Below are 14,807 nucleotides of genomic sequence, written 5' to 3'. Positions count from 1 at the left end.
GAAGCAGGCACCATTAACATTTTTTACCACTGTATTAAGGTATAATTGGCATACCACACCTTCAACCATTGTAATTACCCAGTCTGATGAACTTTTAGTAAACTTATAATTATATAATCATGATTGAAATCCAGTTTTAGAACATATCCATCACCCCCAAAATATTTTCTTCATGGCTGGTTGCAGTCAATGCCTGCTCTCATCCCATCTCAGACAGTCACTGATCTTCATTCTATCTTTATGTTTTTGCCTCTTCTAGAAATTTCACATAAGTGGATTCATACAACACATGTAGTCTTTTGTGATTCTTTCATGCATCATGCTGTCTTTGAGGTTCATCTATGCTCCTGCATGAATTAGTACTTCATTCCTCCTTCTGCCGAGTACTTTTCCATTGTGTAGATATACACTACATTTTGTTTACTCATTCCCAAGGTGATGACTATTTGCATTTGTGTGTATAGTCTATTATACCTATCCACATATCAGTTCCAATTCTCTCCATTCTTTTCTGTGGATTTGTGTTACTGTATGCTGTCATTTTCTTTCAGCCTAAGGGCTTCCTTTAGTATTTATTTTAGGTCAAGACTGCTACCAACGATCCTGTTTATCAGGGAATGCCTATCTCACCTTCATTTTCAAAGGGAGGTTTTCCTGGATATACAATTCTTAGCTGAATTGTATTGCAACACTTTGAATATGTTTTTCCACTACCTTCTAGCCTCCCTTATTCTGATGAAAAAGCAGTCATCAATCATATTGTTTCCCTGTATGGAGCTCTTTTTCCACTGTTGCTTTCAAGATTTTCTTTTTGTCATTCAGAAATCTGACTGTAGGTCTAGTTGTGGTTCTCTTTGTGTTTATCTTACTTGGCATTGAGAATTTTGGATCTGTAGATACATTTTCATCATGCGTGGGAAGTTTGGAGCCATTATTTCTTTAGATAGTTTGCTCCTCATTCTGTCTCCTCCTCTTCTGGTGCTCCTAGTACATATATGTTGGTACACCAGCTGTTCCACAGATCTCTTATGCTTTGTTCGTTTTTCTTCAATGCCTTTTTTGTCTGCTGTTTGGATTGGACAATTTCTAGTGAGATATCTTTGAGTTATCTTATTCTGTTCTCCACCATCTCAAATCTGATGTGGAGACCATTTAATGACTCTTTCATTCAATTACTGTAATATACAGTAGAATATACACTGTAACGTACAGTGTAATATACTCTAGAATTTCCATTTGGTTGTTTTTTTTCTTAGTTTACTTATTTATTTATTTTTTACAAGAGAACAAATCTACACCTTTATTCATTTACTTTTAAGTTAGTTTAAATCCTTGAGGGGTACAGCATCACACAGATTCTGTGGCCAATGGCTTTAGCAGGAAGCTTGCTTCAGAATTTGGTTTGGACCATGCCACTGTTTCCATGAGTACAAGTTACTTTTCCCCAGATCACTCTGGTTTTGTTCAGTTTGCCATGAGGGGTCACTGTGTTGTTCTTTGCTCTGTACACATAAGCACATCTCTTGCCTAGATAGAATTCAGTTTCATCTCAAGCAGAAACACCTTCAATTTTAAGAAGAGCTGTGTGCTCCCTCTGGTTCCAGAAACTCCACTTATAGCCAGCAAAAATGGCTTTGGACCACAGCCTTCCAGACATATTTGTCATTTTAGGAGTCCTGTTCCCAGCAGGCCTCCATAGGTTCCAAGATGGTAGAAGGAGAAAAGCGAGCTCTTAAATAGTTTATATTTCTCTATTAATAGTTACTATTTGCTAGGTAATTTTCATTGTATTTTAATTCTTTTAACAGTTTCCTTTAATTCTTTGAACATATTTATGATAGTTGCTTTGAAGTCTTCTAAACCCAATATCTAACCCACTTAGAGTCAATTTCTATTGACGGCTCTTTTTCTGAGTATAAGCTATGGGTTGTTTCTTCGTATGTTTCTTTTGTTGAAAACTGTACATTTTAATTTTTTATTTTTTTATTAATTTATTTTTGAGAGAGAGAGAGAGAGACAGAGTGTGAATGGGGCAGGAGCAGAGAGGGAGGGAGACACAGAATCTGAAGGAGGCTCCAGGCTCCAAGCTGTCAGCACAGAGCCCAACATGGGGCTCAAACCCATGAAGTGCCAGATCATGACCTGAGCCAAGGTTGGACACTCAACTGACTGAATTGAGTCACCCCCAAAACTGCACGTTTTATTTATTTATTTAAAAAATTTTAATGTTTATTTTTGAGAGAGAGAGAGAGAGATTGAATCAAGGGAGAAGAAAGAGGGAGACACAGAATCTGAAGCAGACTCCAGGCTCTGAGCTGACAGCACAGAGCCTGACACGGGACTCAAATTTACAAACCACAAGGTCATGACCTGAGCCAAAGTTGGATGTTCAACTGACTGAGCCACCCAGGCACCCCAAAACTGTACATTTTAGATATTATATAGTAGCAACAACAGACTGATATATTTTTGTGGGTTTTTATTTTGTTTTATTCTTTTTCTTTTTTTTAAGTAGGCTCCACACCCAGCATGGAGCCCAATGTGGGGCTTGAACTCACAACCCTAAGATCAAGACCTAAGCTGAGATCAAGAGTCAAGATACTTAACCGACTGAGTCACCCAAGTGCCCCTGCTTGTTTTGTTTTAGTGAATTGCCTAGACTCAAATGGCAGAATCTGTCTCCTCTATGGTGTCTGAATGCTAATGTCTTTGCTTAGGTGTTTGATTTCTTTAAAATAGACTTTATTCTTTAAGGCAGCTTTACATTCTCAGAAAAACTGAGTGGAAGGTACAGAGATTTTTCATATAACTTGCCCACATATGGCATTTGGGATGGTTAATTCAGTGTCAACTAGACTGGGCTAAGGGATGTCCCGATAACTGATAAAACAATTTCTGGGTGTCTCTGTGAAGGTGTTTCTGGAAGAGATAGACAACTGAATCAGTATACTGAGCAAAGAAGATCTGTCCTCACCAAGTTCACACACACACCCGCACACACACACACACACACACACACACACACACACAAATGCAAAGAAAGGATGAATTTTCTCTCACTCTTTTCTTGGGCTGGAAATCCATCTTCTTCTGCCCTCAAACATTGGAACTCCTGGTTCTTGGGCCTTTGGATTCTGAGACATATTATACCAGGGGTCCCCTCACTCCTGTTGGTTATATTTCTCTGGAAAACCCTGATTAACCAGGAATGAGCCCAAGAATAAGGACGTTTACTTGCCAAAGCCATGGCTGAGTGCCCAATCTGCAGCAGACAGCAGCACTGAGCCTCTAATATGGCACCATTATGTATGGTGATTAGCCAGCTTCCTGGTAGCAAGTTGCTTACACCGAACCATTTTCTTCATGGAAAGGGCAGCATTTTGTCCTTAACTGGAATATTTCTACTCTGGATATAAATTTGCCTTCCCTGCATGCAATGATTCTACCAAAACTACCATCCATAAACTTAGAATGCCTCATCCATCATCATGGTATTCCACACAACATTGCTTTGGATCAAGGAACTCACTTCACAGCAAAAGAAGGGCCGTAATGGACCCATGTCAAGAAATTCACTGGTCTTACCATGTTCTCCACCATACTGAAGCAGCCAGCTTGATAGAATGGTGGTACAGTCTTTTGAAGACAGTTACAGTGCCAGCTAGGTGGCAATACTTTGCAAGACTTGAATTCTCCCAAAGGCTGTGTATACTCTGAATCAGCATCCAATACAAGGTGCTGTTTCTCCAATAGCCAGGATTCACAGGATAAAAACAATAATAATAAAGGTAGAGGAAGGGTGAATTCTCTCTCGCTCATCCTGAGCTAGGAAGTCTACCTCCTGCCTTTGGACATCACATAATTGTTTTAGATTCCCGGCCTGATCATTCGAATATCCCTACTATATCTCAGTCTGGTTCTGATGCTTGCTGTGTTTCTTGAAACTGTGTGGGTTTGTTTGTTTTTGTTTTGTTTTGTTTTTTGTTTTTGCTTTTGCTTTTTACTAAGCCTTGAAGTTTTCTTGATAGGTGGACATGATGTACTGGGTAAAAAAAAAATGCTCTAAATAGGCCACTAGCTACGTGGTGGGAAGATGTGGGCTTTGAGGGGAAGGCATTCTATCATCCTATGTTAGGTCTCAGTTTTTTAGTGAGCCTGTGCCCCTGGACTGTGAACTTCGCAAGTGCTTCTCAGCCCCTTTCTCCCTTAGGTGGGAAGGGATAGCGAGAGTGGGCTAAAGTTGGGTATTTCCTTCCCTTTGGGTTGGTTAGGTTCTGAAACAACAACAACAACAACAACAGTTTAGGCTCTGGTAAAATAATTTTTCTTGAGGACAGGCCTTGTTTAGTAGAAAGCTCTGGCATATTTTTTAAAGGATTTTTCTTTTAAGTTTATTTATTTTGAGAAAGAAAGTGTGAGCGGGGGAGAGGCAGAGAGAGAGGGAAAGAGGGAGAATCCCAAGCAGGCTCTGCACTATCAGCACAGAGCCGGATGAGGGGCTCAAACCCACAAACTGAACTGTGAGATCATGAGAATGATCTGAGCCAAAGTCAGCCACTGACTTCACCAACTGAGCCATCCAGGGGCCCCAGCTCTGGAATATTTTAACTGGCTATTTTTCCCCCTCTCTCTCTCCTGGCAGCAAGGGGGCATTTTTCTCCAATATTCACTTTGAGAACCTGGTCAAGCTCCTGGAGGTAAATCTCACAAGAGTGTGGAGACCACCCCCCCCCCCCCCCGGCCCCCGTCACTGGGTTCTTGGAATTTTTAACTCTCAGTCTTAATCACACTGAGCTTCCAGAAATTTATCAGTTATAGTTCAGGTATTCCTACCCAGTACTGGTTCCTGTAGACAGGTATCTGCTCAGGCAAATTGTGATTCTCTGTATTTATTTGTCTCTCCAATTTCAGGGGCATCAGTTTGCCCTGTGACCTCACTTCCCTGACAGATCTAAGAAAAGCTGTTGATTTTCCAGTTTGTTCAGCTTTTTACTTGTAGTTAGGATGGAGTGACCACCTCCAAGCCCCTATATGCCAGACTAGAAATCTAAAATCTTTGTGTTTAATGCTTATTTTTTTTGTAAATGTTTTATTTATTTTATGAGAGCATGCCAGTGGGAGAGAAAGAGTGGGGGACAGAAGATCTGAAGCAGGCTCTGCGCTGACAGGCTAACAGCATCGAGCCTGATGCAGGGCTCGAACTCACGAACTGTGAGATCATGACCTGAGCTGAAGTAAGATGCTCAATTGACTGAGCCACCCAGGTGCCCCTAATGATTATCCTTTAAAAATTTGGTCTGGATTCCTGGGGTTACCCCTGTGTCTGCATAGCTTAGTGCTGACCCAAGTGACTGACTTGAAAAGAGGTTGTGCTCAAAAACCTTTACGATGTATGACTTCTATCCTCTGTTGATTGATCTGTATGTAGATTAGGGTGTGCATTCAAAGCTCTGCCACATTTCAAGTCTTCTTTGGTTGTTATTTGCCATATCTCCCCTACACATGTAAATAGTTTCCCAGTTGGCAAGGGATGTTGGGAGAGCTTCTCTGGCCTTTTCTTGGCTCTCATTTCCAGGTTCTTCCTAAGATTTCTGACGGGCTTCTAATGCCTACAAACCAGGACAGCAACTTTAGGCTACCAAGTATGAAGGCGTTCCCTCCTTGCATTTCTTCTGAGTTTGCCACTTTTATCTGATGAATCAATGTGTTTGCCCCTTGCTCCAAATGGAGTCCAAAGCCTCTGCCACAAAGTTGCTGTTCTCTTGGCGAGCACCTGCTGATCAAATGGCTGTATTCTCACTGTCTGAGCTGGTGCTGTGGGTGGATGGGAGCAGCCTCAGGCAAAAAGACAAGAAGACTCTCTTTACCCAAAGCTCTAGCAGTTTTGCAAGAATGCTTTCCAATTTGTTGTCTGCTTATTTATTGCCAGTGTCCTCAAATGGTTATTTTTGGAACATCTTAATTTGTATGTGTGTATGTGTGTGTTGATTCACAGATCTCTTCACAAAGGCATAGACAGAAGTCTCTACCTGTTTACATTTTGATGTACATTTTGATGCGGTCTTAGTTACTTTGCAGTTCATTTTTCATGTATATATACATATGTGTGTGTGACTATAAACAATAGTATTTTTATGTCCTAAAAATGCAAGGTATTTTTTCCTTAATATTGTTTTTAACTTTCTTTTTATTTATAAAGTCTAATCCTTTTACAGACTACAGAATTCCATGCAATTAATATATCAAATATTCCGTTCACTAATTGATAAACATTTAGGTTGTTTCCAATTTTTTTTACAATTACAGACTGAGTGCCACAGTAAACATCCTTCTACATGTTTCCTTTTGGTTTTACTAGGTCTTATCAAGTTATTTTCCAAATTTCTTATCACTCCTTCCATCTATGAGTGAGCAGAACTGTTTTTCCACAATCTGGCAAATACTAGATATTTTCATATTTAAAAAATTTTTACATAGGATAGGTGAAAACTGATTTTAAAGGTATGTATTGTTTTAAGATGTGTAACATTCTGCCAAATTATCTTTCAGAGATTTTGTGTCAAATTGCTCTCATCAATCCTAAATGCTATCATTTCTTTTAAATGTTGACATTCTGATGGAAACTTGGTATCCTTGCTGTTTTATATTGATTCATTATTACTATGATTGAAACTTTTTTGTGATTATTGGCCATTTGTTTTATGTAATGTTTGGTATTATTTTTCTCCCTATTTTTCTATTGTAAAGTAAATGTAAATTTTAGCTCCTACATGTAGGACAATGATCTATGTTGAATGACTGTGTATGTTACGAAAGTGAGTTTTTTCTCTTTTTTCTTCTGGCATGTGAATACCATTGTTCCAATTGTTCCAATACCATTTGTTGAAAAGACTATTCTTTCCACATTGAATTGCCTTAGCACCTTTGTCAAAAATTAATTGGTTATATTTACACAGGTCTATTTCTGGACTCTCTTTTGTGTTCCCGTGACTCTGATCTCTGTCCCTTCACCAATACGAAACTCTCTTGATTACTGTTGCTTCTATTTATTTATTTATTTATTAAAAAAAAAATTTTTTTTTAACATTTATTTTTGAGACAGAGACAGACAGAGCATGAACGGGGAGGGTCAGAGAGAGAGGGAGACACAGAATCCGAAACAGGCTCCAGGCTCTGAGCGGTCAGCACAGAGCCCGATGCAGGGCTTGAACTCACGGACCGCGAGATCATGACGTGAGCTGAAGTCGGACGCTTAACCGACTGAGCCACCCAGGCGCCCCACTGTTGCTTTTATAATAAATCTTAAATCGGGTAGTATGATTCCTCCAATTTTATTAGTTTTCAAAACTGTTTCAACTATTCTAACTTCTTTGCATTTCTGTATAAATTTTTGAATCAGCTTGTCTATATTTACAAAAATTCCTGCTGGGATCTTGGATTGATAATTTGTGTTAAATCCATACATCAATTTCTATAGAAGTGACAGCTTTACTAGACATCTTCCAATCTAAGAATACATTATGTCTCCATTTATTTAGATCATCTCTGATTTCTTTGATCAGAGTTTGTAGTTTTTAGCATACAGATACTGTACATGTTTTGTTAGATTTATACCTAAGTGTTTCATTTGGGAGGAGGGGCTATTGTAAGTAATATTTATTTCAGTTTCCAGTTGTGAATTGCTAATATATAGAAATGTGACTGGGTTTTATGGTTGACCTTATATCCTGTGATCTTGCTAAGCTTAAACTCACTTACTAGTTCTAAGAGTTTTGCAGATTTCTTGGAATTTTCAGCAGAAACAGCTGCATTGCTGCAAATGAGGACCATTTTATTTCTTTTAGGCTGTATGTCTTTTTCTTGCCTACTGCACTAGCTAGGACTTCCAGTACTATGTTGAATAAGCTTAGTGAGAATGAACATCCTTGCCTTATTCCTGATCTTAAGAGCAAAGCAGTCTTTCACCATGAAGCATGATGTTAGCTATGGGTTTTCTGTACATGTCTTTTATCAGATTGAGAAAGTTCCCCTTCCACTGTGAATGCATGCAGAATTTTTTCACATGCTTCTTCTGCATCAGTTGATAAGATTACGTACTTTTCATCTTTGGATTGTTAATATGGTAGAGAACATTCATTCAGGTTTAAACACTGAACCAGGCTGACACTCTCAAGAAAAAAGCTTCCCTTGGTCATGGTGTATTATTCTTTTTTATACTTTGCTATGTATTTTCTTGAGAATTTTTTGGGTTTATGTGTATGAAAGGTATTGTTCTGTAGTTTTGTTTTGTTTTTTTTCTTGTAAGGTCTTTGCCTAGATTTGGTGTCAGGGTAATGCAAGCCTCATAAAATGAGTTGGGAAATTTTCCCTCCTCTTCAATTTTCTGGAGAAGATTATGCAGGATGGGTGTTAATACTTTATTAGGTAGAATTATCCAGTGGAATCATCTGGATGTTGATGTATCTTTCTCACAAATTCTTTTTTTTTTCCCAATAATTAAGGGCTTATTCAAATTATCTGTTCATCTTGGATTACACTGTTTTTTATTTTATTTATGGTACTTTGTGACAGACACAGGTTTTAGATCTTTTTAAAATTAAATCTATCAATCTCTTCTAGTATATCTTTGTGTGCTCAGAAAGTTCTTATTTCCTTAAATTATTAATTTTAGGAGTTTTGATTGTAGTGCTGTATTTCCTTCGGGATAATTCATATTTTCAGTTGTGATCAGTCAGATGTGATCCATCTGGAATTTAGTGAATGATAGGTGAAGATCCAAATCTTTACAGGTAAAAATTAGTATACAAGAAAAGAATAAGGTGGCCTTAGAACCTCCCAACCCAGAAGCATAGAAGTTTCTCACTTGAACACAATTTTTACATATTCACAAATACATTAAATGTGTTATAACCATGAAGACTATTTTTAAAAAATCAGATGTACATATGGAGTACAAATACTCTGAATATACACAAGAAAACTTTTTAAAGAAGATGATTAGCTAGGAAACACAGAATCAGGAAGTCTTCAATGAACATTCATGCTAAAGGAAACAGTAATCAAAATATGAAAATAACTTCTGAAAACTGAACAAAATTATTTAATGACTTGGGAAAATAGAAGAGTGGAGAAAAGTAGGATGCAAAACTTTCCCTGCGATTCGTTCCCTCTCTCTCTCACTCTTCCTCTCTCTTTTTCATAAAAGACTGAAAAATAATGTACACCTAAATGGATTCCTTTTATGAGCAGAGATAATCAACATTTTAAAATGTTTAAATCATATTTTTCACAAATCTCAAATTCCTCCGGATGGGCCATTGAATCCATTAGTGTCCGTTAATCTGACCCAGTCAGCTGAGCACGGCACACAGTCCTTTCTCATCCGTTCTTTTGTGTCTCTCCTGAAGCTACTCACTTTCCAAAGGATGACCTTGTCTGAGAAAGGACTACTGTTGATGAATTCATCACCTGGCTTTCTTCCAGAAGCCCCAATACCTCACTTGTGAATATAGTCATAAAAATTCTAGCTGCTACAAGCGTTCTCTCTTGACAGTCAGAGGAAAAGAGTCCAGGAGGTTGAGAATGGAGGAGGAAGAAAGAAGGAGCCAATGTTTTTGTCTTTCATCACTGGATTTCCTCATCAACCAATATCTCACAGCTCACATTCATAGCGTGTATGATCTCTACTCTTTATGCAGGTGAGTTCTGCTGAGATTCTAAGGGAATAAAGGAAATAGAAACCAGATGGTTTTATTGGTTTTGATGTCCCAACTAATTTATGGAGATATTATTGTGCCTAAATTCATGTGTAAATGCTTTTGTACAAAATGGCTTCCAGTCTAATTTTTCCATCACAGTCATGAATAGCTAATTATAACCTGTTCACATCGATAGATAGACCATTGCCAGTGTGCTTCCCCCCACCATGGGAAATGGTGATAACTGCAAGCTACCTCTTCTACTTACCCCTGTGTTGGGCCTCTCCAGACAGGGCATGAGCCTTGGCTAGTAACGCACTTGCCTCTGCAGTTTGGGGGCTGGCTTCAGTGAACAAAGAAACACAGATAGAATAGGCCTGGAATAGAGAAAATCATTATCAAGAGTACCCAAATGACAGTATTTCAGAGGATTTTCTTTTTTTTTTTTATTTTTTTTTTAAGTTTATTTATTTTTGAGAGAGAAAGAGAGAGACAGAGTGTGAATGAGGGAGAGGGAGAGAGAGGTGGAGACACAGAATTCGAAGCAGGCTCCAGGCTCTGAGCTGTCAGTACAGAGCCCGACGTGGGGCTCAAACTCACAAACTGTGAGATCATGACCTGAGCCGAAGTCAGCTGCTCAACCGACTGAGCCACCCAGGCACCCCCAGAGGATTTTCTAATAGCTCTCATGAAATTGCTAGTTGAGAGCTGTGGATAGCTAATCTTGGAGTTATAAGAGAGGTGAGTTTGAGTCCCAGCTATTTCCTGTGAGTCTTGAGCAAGTAACTTCACCTTCCCATGTAAAAGAAATATATAGTTTCCATCAATTGTGGTTTGGAAAATATTAATGAGATGGTACATGCAAAGCACACATAATACCATCACATGGTAAGTTCTCAATAAATATTAGCCACTATGATGTCTTATTAGGTGTCATAGCAAAACTAAAATCACAACTTTAGCTACGCTTCTCAAAGGTTCGTTATCAAAGGAAGTTCAGGAGAGTTAAGTATGGACCCTAAAACCATACTGCCTGGGTTCCTATCCCAGCTCAGCCACTGATGACTCAGGCAAGTCACAAACTTCTTCAAATATAAAACCGGAATGACAAAAATGACTGTTACAAGCAGTTGCTGTAAAGATTAAATGAATTAATATGTGTAAAGTGTTTAGGATACCACCTGGAATGTCCTAAGCATGACAGAAGTGGAGATTTTATTACTATTATCATTCGTACTAAAGTGGAAGGAGAAAGAAGAGAGAAACCCCTGGCCCACACCCACCAGAAAGAAAAAAGCCCCCTTCCCCCGTGCCTCATAGTTCACACGGGTCAGACACTGTGAGGTATCTCAAGGAGCCCCAGAGATTTCAGACAACACTATGGAGCTAAGGTAGAGTTCAGAGCTGGTATGTGTGCGGGCTCTGAGGACTCAAATTCTCTAAGTTCAAATCCCTGCTCTCCTACTTGTTAGCGACACAACTTCAGCTGAATTAGCTGTAACTCTTTAAGCTTCCGTTTCCTCATCCTTAAAATGAGATCAAATCATAATAATGCCTCCACTTCATAAGCGTATTGCATGGATTAAATGAGTATATCCTCAAGTGCACATAGTAAAAGCAGTCCATAAATGTTAACTATTTGTGTTGCTGTTGGGAAACACTGACTATATCTTGTTTTGGCAATCCTGATCTGACCACCGCTTGCACAGTCTTGGACACAAGAAGCTGATGGCTTGCTCTGTAAACAGTGGACTCCCTGCCTTCAGACCAACATCCCCTAACATTTCTCCACAGTGTGATTACCTGCAATGCCTTTTCTACAGTATCAGACTGTTTTCACATATACCATTGAATTGCATTGCACGGTTTCTATGATACAGGAAATCTAATCCACTTTTGGCTTCCGGAGGTACCAGAAGCCACAAACAGGTTATTTGAGGAGAGAAAAGGCGAATTTAATAAGTTTCAAGGGAAGTTTCAAGTACAGGATGCATCAAAAAGCCCCACACTGTTTTCATTATAATGACTCAACATTCCTTCCTATTTTGTTTTGTTTTCCCCTGGGCATTTGTCAAATTAGTTACCTCCAAGTGAAATACTCTTTTGTCGGTTTAAATTTAGACTTGTTGATACAACCAGCTGGGCTAGCCTAGAGGACAAATGACAGCATCACACCAAAATATCATGATTTTTTTTTTTTTTTCATTTTAAAAAAGCCCTTTGTGTTTGCTAAAGCCTTAAGTTTGGTTGCCCCTACAGCTTTTTTCCCTGGAGCAGACTCACTTGCTTACCTCTTCCCAGCACCCACAGAGATGAGGGGAAGCCTGGGAGGGGAAATTTGGTCCCAGATCAGGTCAAACAGCAGATACACTCATCCTGAGTCAGGATTCTCTGCCCACGTTGTTTCAGGTTGAGGAAGGGCTCTTGTGTGGATCTGGCGGGAAATCCACCCCACCCCCTAGTTCTTCTGAGAAGCCCAAGCTTCCCTGGTCCTGGGAATGGGGCATGGGGCCAAAGAAGGCCAGTAGGCTGGTGCTCCAGCCAACTCACCAACCTGCTGCAAGTACTGGATGGCCTGATCATGGTTCCTCCTCAGCTGCTCGATCTGCGCGATCTCCTCATACAGACTGACCAGATCTGATGTCCTATCACCCCTAGCAGCAATAACATTGCCAATTGCCTTTTCAAAGTATGCCAGAGCAAGGTTCAATCTGTGGACGGCCAAGGAGGCTCTATAAGAAGAGGGACAAAGATGCAAAGTCAGAGAGGCCCCTTACTTTGCAGACACAAAAGGAACTGATTCTAAGAATGAATCAGTGAATCATTCTTAGAATGAATGATTCTAAGATTTGGCCTTTAGAGGCCAATTATCTGAGTGGTTGACCAAAATCCAGTCTTGCTATAAACAAACTCCCATTAACCTGCGTTTTACCCACCAGATTCCACTGACTAATATTCACTCCCATTAATACAGCATGCTATAGTCTAATTTTATAAAAAAGCATAAAATGGCTTCCAGTGGTTCACAAGATGGGTTATTTACCCATAAACACAGACTTTCTAGAATCAGAATAACATTTTATTCTGACTCCCTCTCTTTCAGACCAATACAAAGCCATTGCTTTGTCTTGTTTGATTTAGTTTATTCCTCCTCAGTTAAAAATGAGGATAGAGAAAACAATGTAAATACTCCTTCCAAAAGACAGTGGTTCAATAAATTATGGCACATCATATAATAAAATACTTCAGGCTTTAAAAATCATGCTTCCGTTTTAGACTAAATAATATGAGGAGAAATTAAAAGTGTGGCAAATTTTAAAAAGTGACAGGACTACTTAAAATGGACCCTGACATATCTATCTATCGATTGATCAATCTTTATCTCTAAAATATCCATAGCAGTTATGTTTGGGTTGTGAAATTAAAACTAACTTTTATTTTCTTCTTCATATCTATATTTTCAAATCTTCCAAAACAAAATATAATTTAAAAAATGAGAATAAAAAAGCATTTCATTAAAATTTATTCCTCTAGAGACAGCAAGACACAGGCAAATAACATGGCAGTGCAAAGCTGGTTCTCACAGTTATTAGCTTTTAAAAAAAATTTTTTTTAATGTTTATTTATTTTTGAGAGAGAGAGAGAGACAGAGGCAGAGAGTGAGTGGGGGAGGAACAGAGAGACAGGGAGACACAGAATCTGAAGAAGGCTCCAGGCTCTGAGCTGATAGCACAGAGCCTGATGTGGGGCTCGAATTCACAAACCATGAGATCATGACCTGAGCTGAAGTTGGACACTTAACCGACTGAGCCACCCAGGTGCCCCCCTCAGTTATTAGCTTTATGGTCAAATTCCAGGAGTCTACATTTCCTTCCAAATAAAACAATAAGAATACCTAAATTATAAGGTTGTTATAAAGATTAGATAAAAAATTGTACATGAAATCACTTAACATATAGTGGATACACAATCAATATTACTTCCCCTCCCCCTTTGCTTCTTCCATCTTTGTATTCCCAAAGTGGAAAAAATATGTATGTATATGAAATTATTTTATATAAGGCATTCCACAAGTTACAATTTATTTTAAACTGAAAGGTTCATCCTTCCTCTGAAGATTGGGATTAACAATCAAAAGAGCACTGGCATGTTATCCGGTAATTCTTTCCAGAAAAAATATTTGATCAATCAGACCACTATTTCCTTTGACTATTACAGCAGAAGTTACAGAATGAAAATGCCTCTCATCAAGAGCTTGTAGGGAGATATTAGCCAAGTTGTCTGGCCTAAACAATCACAGTGTATTTTCCCTACCTTTAAAATGAGAAAGGGGATTTGCCCTTAATAGATATTTGCTCAGTATGAAATATAAGTCAATGTGGTACAGAAGGTGAGCCATGGATTAAGAAGACCCATCTGTAGTGTTGGATCTTCTACTAGTCATTCTGTCACCTTGAGTTACTTCCTCTTTTTGTGCCTTAATTTTCTTACCTGTGAAATGAAAACAAAAATACCTACCTCATAGCTTGCGGTAGAGGATTGAACTAAATAAATGATGTAGCGCACTTAGAATAGTTCTTGGAGATAGTTACACTGTTCCAACACTTAGAACGGTGCAGGTACAAAATAGATACTAAATAAATATTGTAGAATGAATGAGTGAAATACGCACTAGTATTTATTCTGAAAAAGGAACAAGGCTATCTTTCACATACGGCACAAAAACCTTAGCCACTGACCCATGTGACAGCAGCAGACTTTCACTAGACTCTAATTTATGGCTCCGTGGACTTATATCAATAGTTTGACCTAACACTGGGCATTCAAACACCTCCCCACCATTTCCCATTTGATTTCTAGGTTCATGGTTGTTTAGAGCAGGTAGGCATGACTCATGTATTTCATTTACTTACCATTCCGTCATCGACCCTACCATGCCAAGTGTTTACAGTTTTGGAACCAGATTGTGGATGTGCAGATATCTTAAAAATCTAAGGAACAGTAAACGCTTTATTATTCTTTTTTTCTCCTGATAATCTGCTGGGCCCACTCTTATATGTAAATACTGTGATTCTCTCTAAGGATACCTAACTCAACTGCAAACCAGTT

General features: G+C 38.8%; 1 protein-coding gene and 1 pseudogene across 9 annotated transcripts in view; both read right to left on the bottom strand.

Annotated features, from left to right (window-relative positions):
• Nucleotides 1-14,807, bottom strand: part of TTC23L (tetratricopeptide repeat domain 23 like) — a 58,770-nt gene that overhangs the window by 21,326 nt on the left and 22,637 nt on the right. For all 9 annotated transcript variants that reach the window (XR_014137887.1, XM_081796035.1, XM_081796030.1 and 6 more), the window contains 2 exons: nt 12,253-12,430; nt 9,967-10,075 (listed from right to left, as the gene is read on the bottom strand). Coding sequence is in view for 8 of the 9 variants with exons in the window: in XM_081796035.1 (XP_081652161.1) it covers nt 9,967-10,075; nt 12,253-12,430 (287 nt within the window). In the remaining variant the exon portion in view is untranslated. The remainder of the gene's footprint in view (nt 1-9,966; nt 10,076-12,252; nt 12,431-14,807) is intronic.
• On the bottom strand, nt 1,276-1,673 carry LOC132680734 (large ribosomal subunit protein eL33 pseudogene; annotated as a pseudogene).

This window comes from Panthera onca, chromosome A1, assembly GCF_046562875.1.
Source record: "Panthera onca isolate mPanOnc1 chromosome A1, mPanOnc1 haplotype 2, whole genome shotgun sequence".
Lineage (NCBI taxonomy): Eukaryota > Metazoa > Chordata > Mammalia > Carnivora > Felidae > Panthera > Panthera onca.
The sequence above is the reverse complement of the archived record's forward strand: the minus strand, read 5'-3'. Positions and strand labels throughout refer to the sequence as shown.